Genomic DNA, 24204 nt, shown 5'->3' with positions numbered 1-24204 from the left:
GCTGTGCAATTTTTTTTTTCTCTTTATTATTATTCCGCCGTTTTTCGGTCGCTATCTAGTCCTACACCGTTCGACGTAGAAACGTCATTCAAACACCGTCGCGTTCAGCTCGATGAGGAGATGGGTGCTTCTACTTTTTTCAGCGATATCTTTCATAATTTCCGAAATATTCCAGGTTTTGTTGGAATTTTTTCCCATAGGAATGAATGGAGAGAACGTTAAAATCCCCTTCAACTTTGTCCTCTTTCAGCTTTAACTGTGTCAGCATACTTTCAGCTAGAAACACCATTCGAACTTTAAACGGGTCAGAAGGCATTAATCTATCTGTATTCAGCTTTTTGATATCTGTTATGGTTTTTCTTTAATGGCAGTTTAAGTTTTATGGTTTTTTTAGGAAATTTCTGATTTTTACATTGGTGTCTGGGAGAGAGCTAGAGTGCGTAACGTCACCGCTAGAGCGGGAGAAGCTGTTAAGTTGATTGAAAATTTTTCTCTCTAACTCGCCGTCACGGCCACAATTTTGACTCTTCATACACCATTTTCTCAAAAGTAGTAGAGATTTTTGTCTTCTTTCAGGGAATGCTTTTCTTACTTTCATAGGACCTACGGTTTTTTCGCAACGTGGCCATGACACTACCTAACTGCATTACGCATAACAACTGGGTAATGCAGTCAGGTAGAGTCATTTTGACCTCACTTTCTCACCTGAACCTAGCTGTTTTCTTTGAAAAAAACATCTATCTTTAATGTAAACATAAAACAGAATTTTCTTTTATCTGTTCATGACAAATGATAATTCCAATCCCTTCTGGTATGTTGTCTTCACACAAACTAGGGATGCTCACACTGTTAACTAGTGTTTACTGAACCATTCCCCCTGGATGCCTGCCCCTCTCCCCTGCTCTCTCCCACACCCCCCGTGCACACTTCCAGGACCCTCCAGGGCCCACTGCTTCCCCCTGGAGGGTAGCTGCTCTCCCATGCTCTCTCCCACACCTCCGCTGCACACTTCCAGGACCCTACGGGGCCCACTGCTTCTCCCTGGAGCCCCGCAGCTCACTGCCCCAAGCCCCACTCTACTCTTCCAGGACGCTCCGGAGCCCACAGCTTCCCTCTGGAGGGTAGCTGCTCTCCCCTGCTCTCTCCCACACCTCTGCCGCACACTTCCAGGACTCTCCAGGGCCCACCGCTTCCCCTGGAGGCCCGCAGCTCACTGCCCCAGGCCCCACTCTACTCTTCCAGGACCCTCCAGAGCCCACAGCTTCCATCTGGAGGCTAGCTGCTCTCCCATGCTCTCTCCCACACCTCCGCTGCACACTTCCAGGACCAAATGCCTAAGTCCAGATTCTTGTATAAGGTTCCAAGAGTCTCCTGCAGCACTTTGTCCTTTCAAAATAAAAGCCCCGAAAGAGCATTTTCACAATAAAACAGCCCTGAAACAGCAACTCAATATTAAAATGGACGTTACCTATTGGCATACAGCTTCAGGTACCAAGTGAGGCCATTTTCCATGTCAGCCATGGTTTCTGACATGGTCAGACTTTCACAATAAAAGTCTACAGTTATTTATAGGAAGACAATACATTTTTGTAAATTGTAAGGATATTTCAAAATAAAGTCCAAATTCTAGTACAAGGTCCCAAGAGTCTCCTGCAGCACTTTGTCCTTTCAAAATAACAGCCCCGAAATAGCATTTTCTCAATAGAAAAGCCCTGAAACAGCAACTCAATATTAAAACGGACGTTGGTTATTGGCATACAGCTTCAGGCACCAGGTGAGGACATTTTCCATGTCAGCCATGGTTTCTGACATGGTGAGACTTTCACAATAAAAGTCTACAGTTATTTATAGGAAGATATTACATTTTTGTACATTGTAAGGAATATTCAAAATAAAGTCCATATTGTTTTGTGAGTTCCCATGAGACTCCTGCAGCTCTATGTCCTTTCAAAATAAAAGCCTTTTTATAGCATTTTCTCAAAATAAAAGCACCCTCACTACAGTCGGTATTTCTCGATTATCGCAACCGAGCCTCGAGCTTTTCGCGGCGATCGGCAATCCCAACACAATTTCTTCAGAAATTGCATCGTCTAGTTTAAGTGAATATTCTGCTAATAACAGCAATAAAAAACTGATAGATAATTTCTAGTTTGCTTCCATTCATTTTCAAAAGAGTCTAGAAAATTACAATCAGTATATGTGACAATGAATGAGGACAAAAAAACACTGGTGGATGCTTATTTTAGCTTTAGCTTTATTTTCGAATTTTGAATGGAAATTTTATTGCAGTTATGTTAAGGTGTTGGGGAAGAACTGGTACAGGATCCAGGTCCGGACAACTAAGGTTCTTTTTTTAAACGTCAAACACAGGAGAAATGGACTCAGGCACGGCCGAGAAGAGGAATATCTCAGCTCAGGCATTCACTCAGAAACCAAACCAATAATCCAACAACAAACAAAAGAAACCAGCAAGTATATATACCAGGAGAAAAAAAGATCAATGAAACCTGACCCCTTGAACAAGCAGAATCACTGGCTGCGGCAGGGACGAAGGTCAGGTGTAGGACCTACAGCCTGCTTCCTGCTTCTGAAGGGTGCAGACGCTTTTCTGTAATTTTAGTGAGGATTTTACTTTTCTTTTTAACAACTAATCTGACCTATTGAGGGACTACAGTCATGGATTGTTTATATTTCAACACATCTGGAAAAGAAAACACATTGTGCCCAAACTGCCGGATATATCTTCAGGAAATCAATGTGTTACAACAGACTCTTGCTCTGGAATCTGAAAAAGGACTTCACGACACGCTTCTGTTCAAACCCAGTGGAAAGAAGGCAAAACCTACTATCAATAATAAGTGCTATGTTGACCAAAACGCTACTCTGAACCTGGACGATAGTGTCTTTCCCAAAACTTTCAAGAGTGGGAATTGATCAAAATGAAGCCGCCTGGCATAAACATGGTGCTAAGCCAAAGCGTCACAGAATTAGAAAGAAGAATGGTGGTACCCCAGGACCACATGTAGCATCAACAAACATACAGCTCAGTAACAGGTTTCAACCACTGTCTGAACTAAATCTTATTGAGCAAAAAATGTCTGCTGTGACTGAAAACCAAAAAAAGCAATAACTTTTAAAACAGGAGCCATGGAGCCAGTCAGAGAAACAGATACAAAGAATCTATGACAATTGTGAAGGACAGAGATATCCTTCTGCTTGGAGACGCTGCTATCAGTGACATAAACAACAGCAGAATTATTACATGCGGCTATCCAAGTGCCATGGTCACTGATATAGCAGCTCTCCTCTCCCAGGTCATCTCAAAACACTCAATGGAGTCAAACAGCTGATCCTGTATGTGGGTACAGGATCAGGACCAGAAAGGGAGAATCAGAGGTTTTAAAACAGGACTTCTGTAAATTATTAGAGGAACTCGACAAACTGAAAGTCCAGTCATTTATCAATGGACCTCTCCCAAACATCGACAGGAGGATTAATAAATTCAGTTGGCTGCTTGCATTGAACACATGGCTGTCCAAGGCCTGTGAGATAAGAGGAGTGCACTTCATTGATAACTTCAACCTGTTTTGGCAACGCGACAACCTTATGTATTTTTAACTTGTCTTTTATTTCTGTAAAGCACTTTGAATTACTCTATGTATGAATTGTGCTATATAAATAAACTTGCCTTGCCTTACCTTGCCTTGCCTTGCCTTGCCTTGCCTTGCAACGTCACTGCTGCTCCTGAGCAGTGACGTTGGTGGAGCCAGCCAACACACCTGTATGGAGGTCTGGTTCAGGACAGGCAGTGGCATTGGCAGGGCTGGCCAGCCCACCAGGACGGCTAGCTGGGCACTCTGGCAGGCTAGATTACCCTTTTTAAGCCAAAGTTGTTTTCTCAAGACATGTTGCTCCTCTTGTTGAATAGATTTTATTTCTTTTTTATGATGCCAGCTACAGGACAAGTCAGGGGGTGGGGGACAGAAGGGACAATGATAGAGACAGAAAATAGATAGGATTGAAAAAGATAATAAAGAACAACAACAATTGCAGTGATGCATATGCATGGTTATAACTAAATGCAAGGCAAGTTTATTTGTATAACACAATTCATACAGAGTTGATGCTTGTCTAACATAATCAGGAAGACTATTCAATTCAATTCAATTCAGTTTTATTTATATAGCGCCAAAGCACAATTCAACCATCTCAAGGCACTTTACAAAAAACAAAAAAACCCAACAAATCTCTTAGTGGAGAGGAAGAACTCTTATTAACGGAAGAAAAAACCTCCAGCAGTACACGGCTCATTTTGGACGACCACCTGCCTGGACTGGTTGGGGTGAGTGGATAGAGGACAGAGAAAAGAACGGCAAGAATAAACAACAAATAGACACTGCAGGTTGGTGGGGCCAGTAACTGCACATCAGCAATATAGGGCTCCAGGACCAGGGACACCAGCAGAAGGTACTGTTACATTTTCCCAGAGGGGGGAATGAGGGAGATTGGACCCAAGTGCAAACCAAGGAGTTTTTTATTTTGGACAGATTTCAAAACATAAAGAAAAACTTAGTTAACAGAGACAGAAAAAAGACAAAGGAGCCAGCATACGGTGATTCCACTACCGTAGGGTGGTGAAGTGCGACACAATCTTAGGTAAGGCACTAACAAAGGAACAAACACAACAGGTACAAACAGGGACAATAATCCGGCACCAAACAAAGGGAATGAGCCCCTATGACTAGAGTCGGAGATGACAGGTAATAGGGCACAGTTGTGGCTTGATAGCCTGATTGAGCCCAAGCTGCCAGAATTCCCGTAGGCCACACCAGAATGCAAACCAAAATAAACAGTCCAAGTTCTGGGGGGTCTGCCCCAATAATGTCCTAGGAAGCAGAGTGGGCCAATAGGGTCGCCCCTCAGACAGCTGTGAGTCCGGGGTTGCTGTGGAGGATAGCCACTCCACTGCGCAGGGATCCGGGGCCTCTCTGGAGGACAGGGCTTCAGGCATATTAGGATCCGGGGTCGCTCTGGAGGATGGCACCGCAGGTGCACAGGAATCCAGGGCCGCTCTGGAGGCCAACCACTAAGGCGCATTGGGACCCGGGATGGTCCTGGACGATGTCCCCTCAGGAGAGCTTGGATCACTTTGGAGGACAGCCCTTGGGAAGAGCTGAAATCCGAGGGCCACTCTAGAGGACGTTCCCTTAAGTGAACTGGAACCTGGGCTCCGATGATGTTGCGTCCAGGTGGATCGGCCGGACCTGGAGAGGCGGTGACCAGCCAACCCAAGGATTCTGGCTCAGGCCTCAATGGGGACGGCAACATTGGCACACTGAGGTTCTGGAGTCTGCTTCTTCGTGGTGGAGGCGATGCTATTGTCGAGGCTGCAGGACAGGAGACTCTGGCTGTGACTCTGGAGGCTCTGGCTGCTGCGGCTCTGGAGACTCTGGCTGCGAGAAGACAGCGCTGGGATCCAGTGAGAAGGCAGCTCTTTAGGGAGTCAGGTGGCACTGGACACGAATGGGATGGGAAAAAAAAAAAAAACAAAACAAAAAAAAATATATATATATATATATACATATATATGTATATATAACCATAGTTATATATTTACCGTTTGTTCGCTCTTTGGGTTTGGGTCTACTTTTAGGGTTGTGTCCGTGACGTCACGAGTGCGGAAGTTGTCATAACAGCGGTGGAACAGAAGGTTTGTGCAGTTTACAGAGGAGAAGGATTTTTCAGTCTTAAAGAGTTTCAGTACGGCAAAGATTTCTTCTACCGTACCGTAAGTGGATCCTTGTTTTGGTTTTAGGACATTGCCTCAGGTAGGAACAGTGATGTAGTCGAATTGATACGTGTGTCTGAGTAGCGTTAGTTTTAAGAAAAGAATGGCCGTATAAGCCGCCTTTTTGGACCCGGTTCCGCTAGACCAGGTTTTGCATTCAGAGACGCGTGCGTTTCTGTGTTACCTGGTACCTATGTTTCCCACTAACTATTTGCGAACGATGTTGCCGTATTTATAAAGATTTTCAACCGGACATTAACGAAAGTCAAACAAAAGTCAACGGGTTTCAATAATATGCATCTGTTTGTTGTTCGTTTCATCAATTTGTCCCTGACTGTACCTTTAGACATATAATACAGAAATAACGCCAAAATAATCATAATTGATTATATCTTACATGAAATTTATTTTTTATGTTTGCCTGTGATTTGTTAATATTGATTTCTGTGGAACCGTGTATGTGAAATAATGTTAAAAATGAGTGGTACCAAGTTATTGGTTTGGATTTAAATGAATCCATGACAGTTTTGTCGAATAACTGATAATAGGTTTTAAAATTTACCAGTATCTACTGAATACCAGCCATATCCAATAGCACGTAGGACATTATGGTACCTAACGGCATCAGATTCATTGGTGGATTTTAGTCTATGTGAGATTTGTGGAAAATGGTCAAAAAATAGAAAATCACCCACTTCGTGTTTTAACTTCTCTAACTACCAGCACAGAATTTTCTGGAGACCTGTATTTTCTTTTGATGAAATAAACACCCATACCCAGATTGGTCAGTCAGATTTCTGAAAAGTTGTTTTTCAAATTTACACGCATTGACAAATTTACCAGGCAGCATGGGGGGTGAGTGGTTAGCACTGTTGCCTCACAGCAAGAAGGTTTCTGGGTTCGCAACCCGGCCTTTCTGTGTGGAGTTTGCATGTTCTCCCTGTGCTTGTGTGGGTTGTGTACCTTTCACCTGAAATAGGCTGGGATAGGCTCCAGCAGATCCCGGTGACCCTGGTTAAGGAATAAGCGGGTATAGAAAATGGATGGACAAATTTACCAGTGGGAGTATTAGTTTATTTTCTGTCTTAGGTAAGCTGAAAATCTTTGACTGAATTGACTGTTGGTGAGATAATAAACGGCTATCTTACAATGCTACTGTAGTGTCAAGGAAACTGTGATGGGCATTGATAATAATTTCTAATATTTTATGGAAATCAATTAATTATTTACAAAACCATAATATTTTTGTGTAATAGAAATGTGCATTCTGGTTGATTTTTAGAGGACTCTCTAAATCTAATCTAACATTTATATAATGTCAAACTCTTACCATTACAATGTTCATTTTTTGTTTTCCAGGGATCTGGATCATATCATGTCATTATGTTCTTAAGGGCAGAACAGGAGGCCCTGATTGCCCAGGTGTTTGAAATCTATCTGAAAGAGCATCATCATGGTGACATAATCCAAATTACTGCAAATAACAATGAAGCGATCCATCAGCCTGTTGTTGTTAATGCCATGACATTGTTTGAAGCCAGTATGGAGGTAATGTCAAAACAATTTAAATTACAATCTACTGTGTTCAAAATAAGTAGGAATAAGTCATTGTACTTGAGATTATTCAGATTGGGATTTCTGGTAGAGGACCCGAGATTGAGGAAGACACACACACACCACCCATAGGGGTGAGAAGGGAAAATGTTTATTTTATATATATACATACATACATACATACATACACATACACACACACACACACACACACACACACACACACACACACACACACACACACACACACACAAATAAATCACCTGGAAAACAAGTTGAACTGGTCACTGAACACAGACGCACTACATAAAAAAGGTCATGGATGACTTTTACTCATAAGGTGAGTTAGGCCCTTAGATGACATGTTTTACCAAACTGTAGTATCAAGTGTAGCAAGTGTACAGTTTTATGCTGCAGTCAGCTGGGGATCTTTGTATGTATCTTTGGATGGTTTCCAGCTAGTAAAGACGGACAGAGAAGTGAAGGTATATGGACACCCTGGTGCTCTAGGCGGCACATGTTTTTTGTCCATGCTGCCATCAGACTCCACAGGTTTCACTGAATTTGTCATTGTTCACCTCTGTATTCATGATTGGCTGCGGACAAAAAATCTTACATTGACATCTTATTATTGTTTTCATGTACATATTTTTTATACCATTATTATTGTTATTGTGTGTATTTTTGATGCTCTAGTTGCTTTCCAATCTCTATTTTGCTATTTTATTTTAATTTTTATCCGTTTGGCACTAATTTACATGGTGTCTGTACTGTTTGTGGCCACAGGTTGGGGACTATTTCAACGCCTATCCCAGTGATGTCCTGGCTATATTTGATAAAGTGTTGTGCAGAGCAGCCATAGAGTCGTCAGGAAATGTTTTGCTCAAGCACTGTGGAGATGGGAGAACAAAAGAACAGAGGCTGAGACACACTTTTCATACCCGCATTACAGGTTAGATATCCAGTGATGATGGTTAGATGTTAGCAGATGTTACGAGTTGCTCACACCTTGGATTAAGATTATATTGGGATAGACTTTATATATTCCTGGAGGGAAGTTCAGGTAATGTGAGTGTGAGGCTGTATGTGAATGTATGTATGTGTTGTGTTGTGTTGTGATTTTACAGTCATGTAAATTAACTGTCCTGTGGCTGTGCAGTTAATTGAATTTTGATTTTCACACCAAAGGATCACAAAAACAATTTAATAAAAAAAAGAACAATTCTTGTGCAGCATTCCATCTGTGTCCCGAATTACACAAACACACTTTTACCCTTCCTGAAACCTAAGCTCACTCAGCCATGTAATATCAGAGAAGCAGGTCATATGTGAGATATCTGGGGGTATTTTGGTATTTAAAAATCAGGACCAGTGAAAGTGGAAAGAGCAGCAGCAAAAAAAAAAAAGGTAGGACCTGTGAACTTGTGACTGGTACTGTTATCGTTTTCTGGGAACAGTTTGAATTGAATTGAAAAATTTGCCATGTGATGGAGTCTGCAACAATTGGATAACACCACAAGTATTTTTAGTTACCTGATGTTCAATAAATGCAACATTTTTCCAGTCAATGAGTAATAATATTAAATAATCTAGTCAGTATTGACCAAAATAACTGATTATAATTTTTTTCATAATGGAGCAGCCCTATTTTTTCCTCTCTTCTGCCCTTAAATATCAAATGTCATTTTTGAGATTTTGATTTTTTTTTTTTTTCTAAAGCTTACTGTTTTACTTGATACGGAAATGATTAAGTGGTTTATGTGTTAATAGATAGAGCATTATCAAACAGTAGCGCTTCAATCAATAGAACTGACTCTGCTTTTTAATTTAAAGCAACTTGTTCATTGATTATCTGCTATTCCTGACAAGTTTGATATGCAGTCTAACAAAACATGCCTGTTTGTCTAAACTATGTAGCATCAATAGATCCATAGCATCTTGCTGCTATGAATTCCAAAACTGATGCATTTTCTAGAGAGAGAGTTCAACCCGAGCTGCTATTTTGTCTGTTAAATTAACATTTTTCATGTTTGTTCTCTCTTGTATGCCCAGGTCTGCCAGTGTGTCCAGAGCTGACCAGAGATATTGTTCCCAGGTCTAGAGATGTAGGACACTTTTTGTCTGTGACTGGTACTGTCATACGAACCAGTGTTGTCAAGGTAACAGCATGGCACTTGTTCAGTTTTCAGTAATGTCTTTTTGTTGTTGTGAGGAGACTGACATTGCATTCCCTTTACCTTTAACATGAACCATATGTACACACTGTTTTTATATGTCTGTATGTTCTTTTCCTGTGTACACACAGACAAGCGTTGCACCAGATGTCTCTTGCAGTGAGATGAAAAAATCTCAACTTTTTGGAATGTAGCAAGTGCAGTCCGTGCCATGTGACACTAAATAATCAGCTTCATCATTTCTGCAGCAACATTCACCTCTCCATATTTTCTCCATATTTTTCATGAGCTGAACTCAAAGATCTAAGACTTTTTCTATGTACACAAAAGGCCTATTTCTCTCAAATATTGTTCACAAATCTGTCTAAATCTGTGTTAGTGAGCACTTCTCCTTTGCCGAGATAATCCATCCACCTCACAGGTGTGGCATGTCAAGATGCTGATTAGACACCATGATTATTGCATAGGTGTGCCTTAGGCTGCCCACAATAAATGCCACTCTAAAATGTGCAGTTTTACTGTATTGTATACACGCTGTCGTATACGCCGATCCAGAACATCCCAAGCATGCTCAATGGGTGACATGGCCGGTGAATATGCTGGCCGTGCAAGAACTAGGATGTTTTCAGCTTCCAGGAATTGTGCACAGATCCTTGCAACATGAGGCCGTGCATTGTCATCCTGCAACATGAGGTGATGGTCATAGATGAATGGCACAACAACGGGCCTCAGGATCTTGTCACGGTATCTCTGTGCATTCAAAATGCCATCAATAAAATGCACCTGTGTTCGTTGTCCATAACATACGCTTGCCCATACCATAACCCCATCGCCACCATGGGCCACTCGATCCACAACCTTGACATCAGCAAACCACTCACCCACATGACGCCATCTGTCTGCCATCTGCCCTGTACAGTGAAAAGCGGGATTCATCCCTGAAGAGAACACCTCTCCAAAGTGCCAGAACGCCATCGAATGTGACGATTTGCCCACTCAACTCGGTTACGATGACAAACTGCAGTCAGGTCGAGACCTTGACGAGGACAACAAGCATGCAGATGAGCTTCCCTGAGACGGTTTCTGACAGTTTGTTCAGAAATTCTTTGGTTATGCAAACCGATTGTTGTAGCAGCTGTCCGAGTGGCTGGTCTCAGACGATCTTAGAGGTGAAGATGCTGGATGTGGAGGTCCTGGGCTGGTGTGGTTACACGTGGTCTGCGTTTGTGAGGCTGGTTGGATGTACTGCCAAATTCTCTGAAATGCCTTTGGAGACGGCTTATGGTAGAGAAATGAACATTCAATTCACGGGCAACAGCTCTGGTAGACATTCCTGCAGTCAGCATGCCAATTGCACGCTCCCTCAAAACTTGCAACATCTGTGGCATTGTGCTTTGTGATAAAACTGCACATTTTAGAGTGGCCAGCCTAAGGCACACCTGTGCAATAACCATGCTGTCTAATCAGCATCTTGATATGCCACACCTGTGAGGTGGATGGATTATCTCGGCAAAGAAGTGCTCACTAACACAGATTTAGACAGATTTGTGAACAATATCTGAGAGAAATAGGCCTTTTGTGTACATACAAAAAGTCTTACATCAAAGTTCAGCTCATGAAAAATGGGGGCAAAAACAAAAGTGTTGCGTTTATAATTTTGGTCAGTGTATAGATGGGTGTGTCTAAACAATACAGCAACAAGTGCTGTTGCTGTATTGTCGATTTAGTTGACCTGATACTGAAATTAATGTTTGGTGACTAAATATTCCTGTTTGTGTGTGGTCCTATTTCTAGTTCACATTTACTACTTTATGAAGCTGGTTTTGTTTGTGCAGTTTTTGCACGAATTTGACATTGCTGATACAGAGAAAAATGGAAGCAAAATAGCATTTTCATTAAATAAGCAGGAGGTTATATCTTCCAGCCCTCACATTGGGAACGCAAATCACTATTAATTGAAATGGATCAACTGAGATAGTAGTGATGTAGCCTATATCTGAACAATGAGAGCACAGCTTGTGGCTACATTTAAATGTTGCCTTTTTTTTGTTGTTGTTTTGGGGTTTACTTTGAAAGAATTCCTTCTCCATCTTTCATAGGTTCTGGAATATGAACGCGATTACATGTGCTCAAAATGTCGCCACGTTTTCATGGTGCAGGCTGAGTTTGACCAGTTTTATACTTTTGTGCCACCTGTGGCCTGCCCTAACCCTGATGGATGTAACTCATTTAAATTCAGCTGTCTATCTAAGGGATCTGAGCCTGTTGCCTGCAGGGATTATCAGGAGATCAGGATACAAGAGCAAGTAGGGCAATTATGCATGTAATCTTCATTTTTTGTAACCACTAAACAATTTGATATTTCTTCTAGTAATTTTGTTGTATTTGCGTAGCATCTAAAATATCAGTTTACTTTTGGTCAGTTTAAGTCATGCCGCCCTGCCACAGGTGCAGAGGCTGTCAGTGGGCAGTATTCCTCGTTCTATGGTGGTGGTCCTGGAGGATGATCTGGTTGACAGTTGTAAATCTGGTAAGAACTGTAAATTGACAAGAGACTGTAATAATAATAATAATGATAATAATAATAATGACAATAATGTGCCTGCGGTTCAAGGTGAAGGTCAGTTAAAAATCAGATTGACCTCCATGTAGACAACACTTCCTGTTTCAAACTCTAATTATTTTTATTATCTTAATAATTTAGTGTTTAAAAATTAATTTATCTCATCCTGAATGTTTTCTTAAAAGGTATACCTTAACCATCTGTTCATAATTTTCAGCTACAATCTTGAATCTATAATTATAACTTTTGGGTGTTTCTACCATTTTTTCATCCACACAATGCATGACGGTCTGTTCTGCCCGTCTAGTGACCATCGCTGCTCACTACTTTTTACCAGTGTTAATTTCGTTGACGAAGTATTTTTGTTATAATTTTTGTCAACAAGTTTTCACTGACGAAAACGAGATGTTAACTAAATACAAATTAAGTGATGACGAAAACTAAATAAAAATATATTGACATTTTTGTTGACTAATAAAAACAAGACAAAAATGTGAGAGGGACATTTTTAGAAAAGATCTAATCAGAATTAATCTTCTTAGACACACACGCACTTTTGAAAAGTAACTGATCCACCTAGTGACGCGGGATGCGCAAGTACATGACATTATCATAGCCTACACTGGGTTTCTGTTTGACTTAAACTATAATGAAATGGCAACAGCTGGGAGAAAACAAAGAGAAGATATATGGGTCAGTTTCACGGTTGATGCAATGGCATTACTGCTAAATACAGTTTTTCACTTAAATATTTTGGAGTTGCTCTTTTGCTTTAAAGAATGAAGAATATCATATGCAGGTTATAAACAATGCATATCTAATTTTTGGTCTTTTATGGAAAGGCCATATTCCATATATATTTAATGAAACTGGTTTTTCATTTAATTTTAATTTAGAATATTTTGTATATTACAATAGTTTTACTAAATTACACTTAAATTAAACCCAAAATATTTTAGTCAACTAAATCGACAGTAGATTTAGTCGACTAAAATCTTATGCTATTTAGTTGACTAAAACTAAAATAAAGCAGATGACTAAAATATGACTAAAACTAAAATTGCATTTTAGTCAAAAGACTATGACTAAAACTAAATTAAAATCTGCTGTCAAAATTAACACTGCTTTTTACAATGCTTTGTGGAAAATTTTGACGGCACTACTTTTCAGTTACTAGCTATTTGGACACCACTATATATACGGAGTAGGGTGGACATTTGGACAGTCTTTAAAAAGTTGAACATTCTGTTACATCATTTCCATGTTTCTGGTACAATACACACAATGTCATGGTCATGCTGTAGCTTTCAGTAATTTTGGACTGTATGGACTGTTTCCAGGAGATGATGTGACTGTTTATGGAGTGATGTGCCAGCGCTGGAAGCCCTTTTATGATGGTACTCGCTGTGATGTGGAGCTAGTCCTCAAAGCTAACAACATAGAAGTAAACAACCAGCAGGCTGCTGCTGCTTTGCGTATGAATGACATTCAGAAAGAATTTGATGACTTCTGGAATAGCTACAAACATGATCCCATAGCTGGTAGGACATTTTTTTTACCGCATAACACTTAAAGTTCTGCTATATTTACATTGTTTATGTTATTGTATCACTTCTCTGCAGGTAGGAATAGAATCTTGTTGAGCCTATGCCCACAGGTATTTGGCATGTATGTGATTAAACTGGCAGTGGCCATGGTGTTGGCTGGTGGGGTGCAGAGAGTAGATTCTTCTGGGACCAAGATCAGGGGTAAGTTTCTTGTTTTTTATGTTTTATTAAATTAAGCAAATAAAATCAAAGTGTCTGCTCGAACAGTAAGGAAGCCAGGGATAGTTACATTAGAGCCTTGTATCTGCCCATTGTATCTGCCCATGTAACCACGTGAAAAACATGAATACTGCACTCTCTGTAGTCTCTCTGAGTCTTAGCAAGTGCTTCCAGTTAATCCATTTTGTTTGCCATAGACCTAACATTCCCCATAATGACTACTGGAATAAAAGGTCTTCTCCGTTTTTTGACACCCACTCTACAGCCTCTCCGTCTTCTCTTTAAGTCCTTCGGTATTAAAGGCTTCTCTCTAGCTGCAAGGGTCAGTTGCCCCAGGGCATTCAGCTGGTCGTGGGTGTAAACAATGATAGCAGAGTAGCAGGCATGGCTTCCAGTTGTCGGGAGCAAAAAACAGAAGTAAAAGTTTTCCTAAGAGTAGATCAATTGATCCACATCATCGATTTGGCCAGATGCCCTTCCTGACGCAACCTCAGTAGCTAAGGATAGTGGCTCCCTGGTCTTCCAAGTTGGTCTCCCGTCCAAGTACTAACCAGGCATGGCCCTGCTTAGTTTCCAATATTGGACACTAATGGGCACTCGCACTCGGGTCAAGGCACTTGACATAGAACCTCACAAATCCCTTATGAGCACTTGGAGACAATGGAGAGGAAAAATTTTATGGAAGAAAATGGATGATGATTAATGTTCCAGCAGAACCAGGCTCAGTTTGGGTGGCCATCTGCCTCGACCGGTTGGGGTGAGTGGATAGAGCAGAGAGAAAAGAACAGCAACAATAAACAACAAATAGACACTGCAACAGTGTAAATTTTGACAGCAGATTTTAATTTAGTTTTAGTCATAGTCTATTGACTAAAATGCAATTTTAGTTTTAGTCATCTGCTTTGTTTTAGTTTTAGTCTAGTTTTAGTTGACTAAATAGCATAAGATTTTAGTCGACTAAATCTACTGTCGATTTAGTTGACAGTTTATAGAAAATTATAACGAAAATACTTCGTCAGCGAAATTAACACTGGTACTGCAGGTTGGTGGGGCCGGTAACTGCACATCAGCAATATTTGCAATATCAGCAATTTATTTTTAAAATATAAACCTTAAAGCACAACTTTTCTACACATGTAATAAAAAAATAAAACAACTTTCAGATACTTTTGTGTGACAACATTTGAACAGGGGTTTTGTTTTAAAAAAAAAAAAAAAGGCATCTGTTTACTTGAATTTCAAACTGAAAGCAAAAGTGGTGGATTAGCCCTGATGAAGTGACATGCTTTCAGACATGCACTTGAACATTATCCTGGTGAGCTGCATGCAAGGGCGCAATAGTCTGAAGAACAGAGATCAGACATTACTCCTTAGATGCTGAAAAAGCTTTGCTTGTCACTAAATAAATCACTCATTTGACTTGGCTTGTCATAGTTTAGTTATGTTATTTATCACTTGCTCTTTAAATTATTTACGTTAGCACCTCGATGTGCTACTTGGATATGTTGGCTCCCTTGGTTTGGGTGGGTTTAAAACATTGTTTATAGACACGCTTTTGGGTGTCCCGGGGCTTGCCGTGACTGTTAGCTACATAAGCAAAATAATGCCATATTTCACTCTGTGCATCTGTTTTATTTAAAAGCTATAGGTGATCAGAAAGATCACTTGTAGTTACATTCTGCGTAGTGTTGGAAGCAGAGCACTGTAGATACACAGCTCTGGGATATACGGCTCTTATTAAACCTGATACTGATTCTTATAACTTCTCCCCTCCGCTTTTGCTTCTTTTGTCTTAGCAACTGCTCACTGTGTCACCCTGTGTCACCCCTTGCAAAAAGCTACACCTTTAGACCTGACTGAACGATGAATATGTTCTTTGCTAGTGACTTTAATAACAGATTTTATTTAAATTGATTTTTATCAGTTAGTTGTTGCAGCTCTACAAATGTTTGACTGTTGTTGTTTTGTCAACATCATTTGACTAGTCATTTGTGGATTGCTCTCTCACTGTGGTGTTAATTTCTTCAGGTGAATGTCATATGCTGCTGGTTGGTGACCCTGGTACAGGAAAGTCTCAGTTCCTGAAGTATGCAGCTAAGATCATGCCACGCTCTGTACTCACAGCCGGAATTGGATCAACAAGTGCAGGTGGGATCTGTTATCTGTCAGCTCTCAAGAGTTTCCATATTTAAGCTGTTTATCAGGAATTTTTATCAAGAGCTTGATGTTAGGTAAAGAATTCCAGTATATATGCTTACATATACAATTACAGTCAAAGTCTGAACACACCTTATTTAGTGTTTTTTTTTTTTCCATTTTTATTGTTTTTAACATTGTATATTAATATTGAAAACATTGAAAGTGAGACAACAAATATATAATTATTTAGGCAACAAAAACATGCTAAATAATCTAGAATGTGTTTTGTATTTTTGAATCTGCAAAGGTGCCACCTTTTGCTTTGATGACTGTTTTGCATACTTTTTGCATTTTCTCTGTCAGTCTCAGCAGATAGTCAGCTGCAATGGTTTCCCTACTATCTTGAAGGAGTTCCCAGAGATGTTGAGTACTCAAATTGGCTGCTTTTCCTTCACTCTCTGGTCTAACTTATCTCAAACCATCTTAATTTAATTTAGATGGTTCGCCAACAGACAACATTGTTTAATATATATTTATATATATTATTATATTTATACAGATGACTTGCATAAATAAAGAGTGACAGGTTAGTGATTAGTGAATGTGATAGATAACTACACCATGGCGTGCCACGTCAATGCAGTGTGATTGATTTTGTGACAAGCTAACTGTTTTTCACCATTGGAGTTTGAAATTCAGGGCAACTATCTAATTTAATTTAGTCTTTATAGCTGTCAAATTACCAGTGTGACTAACATTGTTTACTCCTATTGTTTTCGGCCTCTTTTCACATTGTACACAGGATTCATATTGTCAAAATGTTGTCTTTGTTTTGTGTTTAAGTTCCATGTTCTGTCATCTACAATTCCATTACTTTTCCTGATGGTTTAGTTTTTTTTTCTGTGGTATTGTTTCAGTATAGGTATTAGAAGTCAATCGATTATTGCAATTTTTGACATCATTGGCATTGGCTGAGCATATTAATCTGATTAATAGGCAGGCACATCCGTGGGCAGCCCAGTGTTGTTGTGGGACCTGTGTGACACTGCCCCTTATCTCAATCAAACCTCAATCTCAATCAAAAAGCCTAGTCTTGATCCAGGAGTCTTGGCTAATTATAGAGCAATATCCAACCTACCATTTATTTCTAAAATCCTTGAAAAAGCTGTTGCTAAGCAGTTATCAGACCACTTACACAGAATTAACTCCTGGAAGATTTTCAATCAGGATTTAGAGCACACCATAGTACAGAAACAGCACTGTTAAAAGTCACCAACGATCTTCTCTTAGCCTCAGATAATGGACTTGTTTCTATACTCGTCCTCCTAGACGAGGTCACTAAGAGGCGGACCGCGGTTCGGGTGCGGACCCAGAAGCCGCCCCATACGGACCCGGACCTACAGCCAAAACAGAAGATTGTGATTTAAAACCTAACGGTGCGCTTCTATTTCCACCGGCGCAGCTTTTTTTAGACTTTACAGTAGTGGAAACGCACAGACCAATTGCATGCGAGTTGAGCCATCCCACGTGATACTACTCAGCCAATCAAGTCTGTGCATCCCAGGCGGTAAACATTACGACTCTACAGTGTAAACAGCGCTAGAGCCAAGTTACACATGAAAACAGCGTTGCCAACTTAGCGACTTTGTCGCTATATTTAGCGAGTATTCAGACCCCTCTAGCGACATATTTTTTTAAAAAGCGACTAGCGACAAATCTGGCGACTTTTTCTGGTGTTACTGGAGACTTTTGGAGACTGATGTGCCTGTACTGCACCGTTCTTACACTTCTCAATTTGCCGCAGTAAGACGGCAAATCAGCTGCAGCCGCGGGCCCCTCCCCCGTCCCAAAACCTTCACAGGTGGCCCAGTCCTCTCGCAGCAGTCCCTCCCTCCCAGCTGCAGTCACAGCAGGAAATGTTCACGCCTCCGCGTCCCGACTGCAAATGAATCGCGCGTGCGATCATATATGTGCGTGATCTGTACTGATGCATGGCATAATAAAAAAATAAAATAAAATTTTAAAAAAAGTAAAAGGTTCTTTGTCTAAAATAAATCACTGCATTTGACTCAAACAGCCTCAGTCATTTACAGCAAGGCAAATTTATTTATTTCTGAGAACTTATTAACTGCAGGCCGTCATGCTACATTATATGGCACAGTACAAATATTTTCAGTGTCCCTTATTCTGTCCCTTATTTCTTATAAAGAATCACAATTGTCTCTTACTTTCCATTTCGGAAGTTGGCAAAAGCGTCCATCACAATTACAGCATGTGCCATGGACATTATGCAAATTATGCGATGACGTCATTCAGTGACTTCTAGCGACTATTAGGACAGCCAATAGCTACTTTCCTTACTGACGAGTTGGCAACACTGCATGAAAAGACAGTACAAAGAAAAAGAAAGAGAGAGATACATGTAGAAAACAAAGGGAGAGAAACTGTAAAGTGAGACGGAGAAAGAGAGAGAACTTAGTTAATGAGAGAACATTATACATATCTACAGCCATACAGATATGTTCAGTTGTGTGTTACATGACAATAAATGAATTCATTTGATTTGACAGTCAGGTATTGATTATATGCAGATGTTGATAAAGCTACTAGGCTACTTAAATACATATCACACTAACTAGTTAGACATTATGATCTTCTGGACCTTTGCTTCAAGAAATTTTCTCTAACTGGACCTCTTTAAATTTTTAGTTGAATACCCCTGTCCTAGACCTTAGTGCTGCATTTGCTACTATCGACCAAAACATCTTACTACAGACCCTTATTAGGAAGAATTCTATTAATTACCACTGCTATGCAGATGACATTCAGCTTTATCTATCTATGAAACCTGACAACACAAACCAGTTGACCAGACTTCAGGTGTGTCTAACGGCCATAAAGTCCTGGATGACCTGTAACTTTCTACTTTTAAGTTCAGAGGAAACAGAAGTTATTGTATTTGGGCCTAAAAACCTCAGAAATAGCTTTTCTAAAATTTTCGCTACTTTAGATGGCATAGCCCTGGCCTCCAGCACTACTGTGAAAAAACTTGGAGTTATTTTTGACCAGGACATGTCCTTTAATTTACACACAAAACAAATCTCTAGAACTGCCTTCTTTCACTTGCACAGTTTGCAAAAATTAGGAACTTCCGGTCTCAAAATGGTGCAGAAAAATTAATCCATGCATTTGCTACTTTGCACCTAGAATGCAAATCTACTTGTGGCTCCCAGAGTTTCCAAAAGTAGAATGGGAGGAAGAGTCTTTAGCTATCAAGCTCCTCTCCTGTGGAACCAGCTCCCAGTCTGGGTTCAGGAGGCAGACACTCTCTGTACTTTTAAGGCTAGACTTAAAACCTTCCTTTTTTTTAAAAAATTTTTCGGGCATTTCTGCCTTTATTGATAGGACAGTGTAGAGAGAGAGAGGGAAAACATGCAGGCCGTTTGTGACAGCCGGCACGGGAGTCGAACCGGCGTCCCCTGCGTTCGGGGATGGGCATGCTATCGCTACACGACCAGCAGCCCCCAAAACCTTCCTTTTTGACAAAGTGTATAGTTAGGGCTGGCTTCAGGTAACCCTGAACCATCCCTTAGTTATGCTGTTATAGGCCTAGACTGCCTGAGGGCTCTCCATCGGTACACTGAGCTCCCCTACCCTCCCCAATCTGCACAGTTTTTATTTGTTACTTATTGTTGTTGTTCTTTTCTCTCCTCTATCCACTCACCCCAACCAGTTGAGGCAGATGGCTGCCCAAACTGAACTAAGGGATTTGTTGGGTTTTTTTTTTTTTGTTTGTTTGTTGTTTTGTTTTTGTGAAGTGCCTTGGGATGATTGTATTTGATTTGGAGCTATACAAATAAAATCAAACAGATTTGAATTGAATTACTTTTGTGTTCATCGTAATTGACATTAAATCTGATTCTGTCTTCTTTGTTGAAGGACTGACTGTAGCAGCAGTAAAAGATGGAGGTGACTGGCACCTTGAGGCAGGAGCACTGGTGCTGTCAGACGGTGGTCTGTGTTGCATTGATGAATTTAACAGCATCAAGGAACATGACCGCATCAGCATTCATGAAGCAATGGAGCAACAATCTATTAGTGTGGCCAAAGCTGGGTAGGACACCCATGCATACACATTCATATGCTCGAATGAAGTTATGGTTATAACTAATATCACACAAAAACAATGCAGGTCTGTAGTTTCAAAGATTTTTGAATTTGTGCCAATTACCATTCTCTTATTTGTTTTCTACCCTCTGTGTGCATTTATCTCGATTATGGTTCTCAGCACTCTTATCGAAACGAATATGTTAAAACATAAGTGGAAAACTGAAAAACTTTGTATTTCCGAAGTGTGTATTTAAAATTGACCTTTTTATACAGAAACTTTGATGACATACAGTGGTATTAGAAAGTGTTGGCCCCCTTCCTGATTTCTTATTTTTTTGCATGTTTGTCACACTTTGTTTCAGATCATCAAGCAAATTTAAAGATTAGTCAAAGATAACACAAGTAAACACATAATGCAGTTTTTAAATGAAGGTTTTTATTATTAAGGGAAAACAAAATCCAAAACTACATGGCCCTGTGTGAAAAAGTGTTTGCCCCCTAAACCTAATAACTGGTTGGGCCACCCTTAGCAGCAGCAACTGCAATCAAGCAATTGCGATAACTTGCAATGAGTCTGTCACTGTGGAGGTGCTGTGGAATTTTGGCCCACTCATCTTTGCAGAATTGTTGTAATTCAGCCACATTGGAGGGTTTTTGAGCATGAACCGCCTTTTTAAGGTCATGCCACAGCATCTCAATCGGATTCAGATCAGGACTTTGACTAGGCCACTCCAAAGTCTTCATTCTGTTTTTCTTCAGCCATTCAGAGGTGGACTTGCTGGTGTGTTTTGGATCATTGTCCTGCTGCAGAACCCAAGTTCGCTTCAGCTTGAGGTCACGAACAGATGGCATTCTCCTTCAGGATTTTTTGGTAGACAGCAGAATTTGTGGTTCCATTTATCACAAGTCTTCCAGGTCTTGAGGCAGCAAAACAGCCCCAGACCATTACACTACCACCAACATGTTTTACTGTTGGTATGATGTTCTTTTTCTGAAATGCGGTGTTACTGCGGTGTTACTGCGGCAGATGTAATGGGACACACACCTTCCAAAAAGTTCAACTTTTGTCTCGTCAGTCCACAGAGTATTTTCCCTAAAGTCTTGGGGATCATCAAGATGTTTTCTGGCAAAACTGAGATGAGCTTTTATGTTCTTTTTGCTCAGCAACGGTTTTTGTCTTGGAACTCTGCCATGCAGACCATTTTTGCCCAGTCTCTTTCTTATGGAAGTGTCATGAACAGTGACCTTAACTGAGGCAAGTGAGGCCTGCAGTTCTTTGGATGTTGTTGTGGGGTCTTTTGTGACCTTTTGGATGAGTCATCGCTGCGCTCTTGGGGTAATTTTGGTCGGCCAGCCACTCCTGAGAAGGTTCTCCACTGTTCCATGTTTTCACCATTTGTAGATAATGGCTCTCACTATGGTTCGCTGCAGTCCCAAAGCTTTAGAAATTGCTTTGTAACCTAGATCTCAATTACTTTTTCTCATTTGTTTTTGAATTTCTTTGGTTCTTGGCATGATGTCTAGCTTTTGAGGATCTTTTGGTCTACTTCACTCTGTCAGGCAGGTCCTATTTAAGTGATTTCTTGATTGCGAGCAGGTGTGGCAGTAATCAGGCCTGGGTGTGGCTAGAGGAATTGAACTCAGGTGTGATAAACCACAGTTAAGTTGTGTTTTAACGGGGGGCAAACACTTTTTCACACAGGGCCATGTAGTTTGGGATTTTGTTTTCCCTTAATAATAAAAACCTTTAAAAACTGCATGATGTATTTACTTGTGTTATCTTTGACTAATATTTCTAATTATTTTATTGTTTGATGACCTGAAAGAAAGTGTGACAAACATGCAAAAAAAATAACACATCAAGAAAGGGGGCCAACACTTTTTCACACCACTGTATGATATTTTCCTTTGTGAGTAACATTCATCAAACAGTTTACTGTCTCTCTTCTGTGTGCAGTATGGTGTGTAAGCTGAACACTCGAACCACCATTCTGGCAGCTACCAACCCCAAAGGCCAATATGATCCCAATGAGCCTCTATCTGTGAATGTAGCTCTGGCCAGCCCTTTGCTGAGTCGTTTTGATCTGGTTCTAGTTTTGTTGGACACTAGAAATGCAGAGTGGGACCGCATCATTTCCTCTTTTATTTTGGAGGACAAAGGTAGGGGTTACATGTTTTAAAGTGGAAATTGAATGCTAAAAAAAACTAATTTCAAAAATGATTTCTAAAAGATATTCATATTTTGATATACAGTATCTCACAGAAGTAAGTACACCCCTCACATTTTTGTAAATAATTTATTATATCTTTTCATGGGACAACACTGAAGAAATGACTCTTTGCTACAATGTAAAGTAGTGAGTGTACAGCTTGTATAACAGTATTTATTTGCTGTCCCCTCAAAATAACTCAACACACAGCCATTAATGTCTAAACCGCTGGCAACAAAAGTGAGTACACTCCTAAGTGAAAATGTCCAAACTGGGCCCAAAGTGTCAATATTTTGTGTGACCACCATTATTTTCTAGCATTGCCATAACCCTCTTGGGCATGGAGTTCACCAGAGCTTTACAGGTTGCCACTAGAATCCTCTTCCACTCCTCCATGATGACATCACAGAGCTGGTGGATGTTAGTGACCTTGCACTCCTGCACCTTCCGTTTGAGGATGCCCCACAGATACTCAATAGGGTGTAGGTCTGGAGACATGCTTGGCCAGCCCATCACCTTTACCCTCAGCTTCTTTAGCAAGGCAGTGGTCATCTTGGAGGTCTGTTTGGGGTCGTTATCATGCTGGAATACTGCCCTGTGGCCCAGTCTCCGAAGGGAGGGGATCATGCTCTGCTTCAGTATGTCACAGTACATGTTGGCATTCATGGTTCCCTCAATGAAATGTAGTTCCCCAGTGCCGGCAGCACTCATGCAGCCCGAGACCATGACACTCCCACAACCATGCTTGACTGTAGGGAAGACACACTTTTCTTTGTACTCCTCACCTGGTTGCCACCAGACACGCTTGACACCATCTGAACCAAATAAGTTTATCTTGGTCTCATCAGACCACAGGACACGGTTCCAGTAATCCATGTCCTTAGTCTGCTTGTCTTCAGCAAACTGTTTGCGGGCTCTCTTGTGCATCATCTTTAGAAGAGGCTTCCTTCTGAGACGACAGCCATGCAGACCAATTTGATGCAGTGTGCGGCGTATGGTCTGAGCACTGACAGGCTGACCCCCCACCCCTTGAACCTTTGCAGCAATGCTGGCAGCACTCATACGTCTATTTCCCAAAGACAACCTCTGGATATGACTCTCAGCACGTGCACTCAACTTCTTTGGTCGACCATGGCGAGGCCTGTTCTGAGTGGAACCTGTCCTGTTAAACCACTGTATGGTCTTGGTCACCGTGCTGCAGCTCAGTTTCTGGGTCTTGGTAATCTTCTTATAGCCTAGGCCATCTTTATGTAGAGCAACAATTCTTTTTTTCACATTGTTCTCTGCCATGAGGTGCCATGTTGAACTTCTAGTGACCAGTATGAGAGACTGAGAGCAATAACACCAAATTTAACACCTGAGACCTTGTAACGCTAACGAGTCACATGACACCGGGGAGGGAAAATGGCTTATTGGGCCCAATTTGGACATTTTCACTCAGGGGTGTACTCACTTTTGTTGCAAGCGGTTTAGACATTAATGGCTAATTAATGTCTCACCCTCACGGGTGTACTCACTTCTGTGAGATACTGTAGGTCATTCTGACATTTTCCATTACCATTATGTTATTATGTATAGTGTAGTGAAAGTGTACAGCGTCATTCTAGGTAGTTCAGTATAATTTTTATCTATAGATTATGTACACATTGAGCAGTCATAACATTATGACCACTAACAGGTAAAGTGAATAGCATTGATTCTCTTGTTGCAGTGGCACTTGTCAGTGGGTGGCGAATATAAGTCAGCAATTAAAAATTCAGTTCTCAAAGTTGATGTGTGGAAGCAGTAAAAATATGCAAGTGTAAGGGTCTAATTGACTTTGAAAAGGACCAATCTTTAAAATGGTAAAAATTTGTTACAGAAATTTTGGGAAACTTCAATATTCTTTGGAAAATCTGAA

The 24204-nt window shown here is 40.6% G+C and overlaps 1 protein-coding gene across 5 annotated transcripts in view; it reads left to right on the top strand.

Annotated features, from left to right (window-relative positions):
* The window catches only part of mcm9 (minichromosome maintenance 9 homologous recombination repair factor), a 54459-nt gene that overhangs the window by 463 nt on the left and 29792 nt on the right, over window positions 1-24204 (top strand). For 3 of the 5 annotated variants that reach the window (XM_026318743.1, XM_026318740.1, XM_026318744.1), the window contains exons 2-11: window positions 7148-7336; window positions 8129-8294; window positions 9395-9501; window positions 11616-11822; window positions 11965-12046; window positions 13420-13620; window positions 13702-13827; window positions 15874-15993; window positions 19924-20098; window positions 22052-22254. In XM_026318743.1, the coding sequence (XP_026174528.1) occupies window positions 7148-7336; window positions 8129-8294; window positions 9395-9501; window positions 11616-11822; window positions 11965-12046; window positions 13420-13620; window positions 13702-13827; window positions 15874-15993; window positions 19924-20098; window positions 22052-22254 (1576 nt within the window). Of the gene's footprint in view, window positions 1-5696; window positions 5829-7147; window positions 7337-8128; window positions 8295-9394; window positions 9502-11615; window positions 11823-11964; window positions 12047-13419; window positions 13621-13701; window positions 13828-15873; window positions 15994-19923; window positions 20099-22051; window positions 22255-24204 lie in introns of those variants that run through there. The other 2 variants (XM_026318741.2, XM_026318742.1) reach the window with 2 other exon arrangements.

This window comes from Mastacembelus armatus, chromosome 24, assembly GCF_900324485.2.
Source record: "Mastacembelus armatus chromosome 24, fMasArm1.2, whole genome shotgun sequence".
In the NCBI taxonomy this organism is placed as follows: Eukaryota; Metazoa; Chordata; class Actinopteri; order Synbranchiformes; family Mastacembelidae; genus Mastacembelus; species Mastacembelus armatus.
The sequence above is the reverse complement of the archived record's forward strand: the minus strand, read 5'-3'. Positions and strand labels throughout refer to the sequence as shown.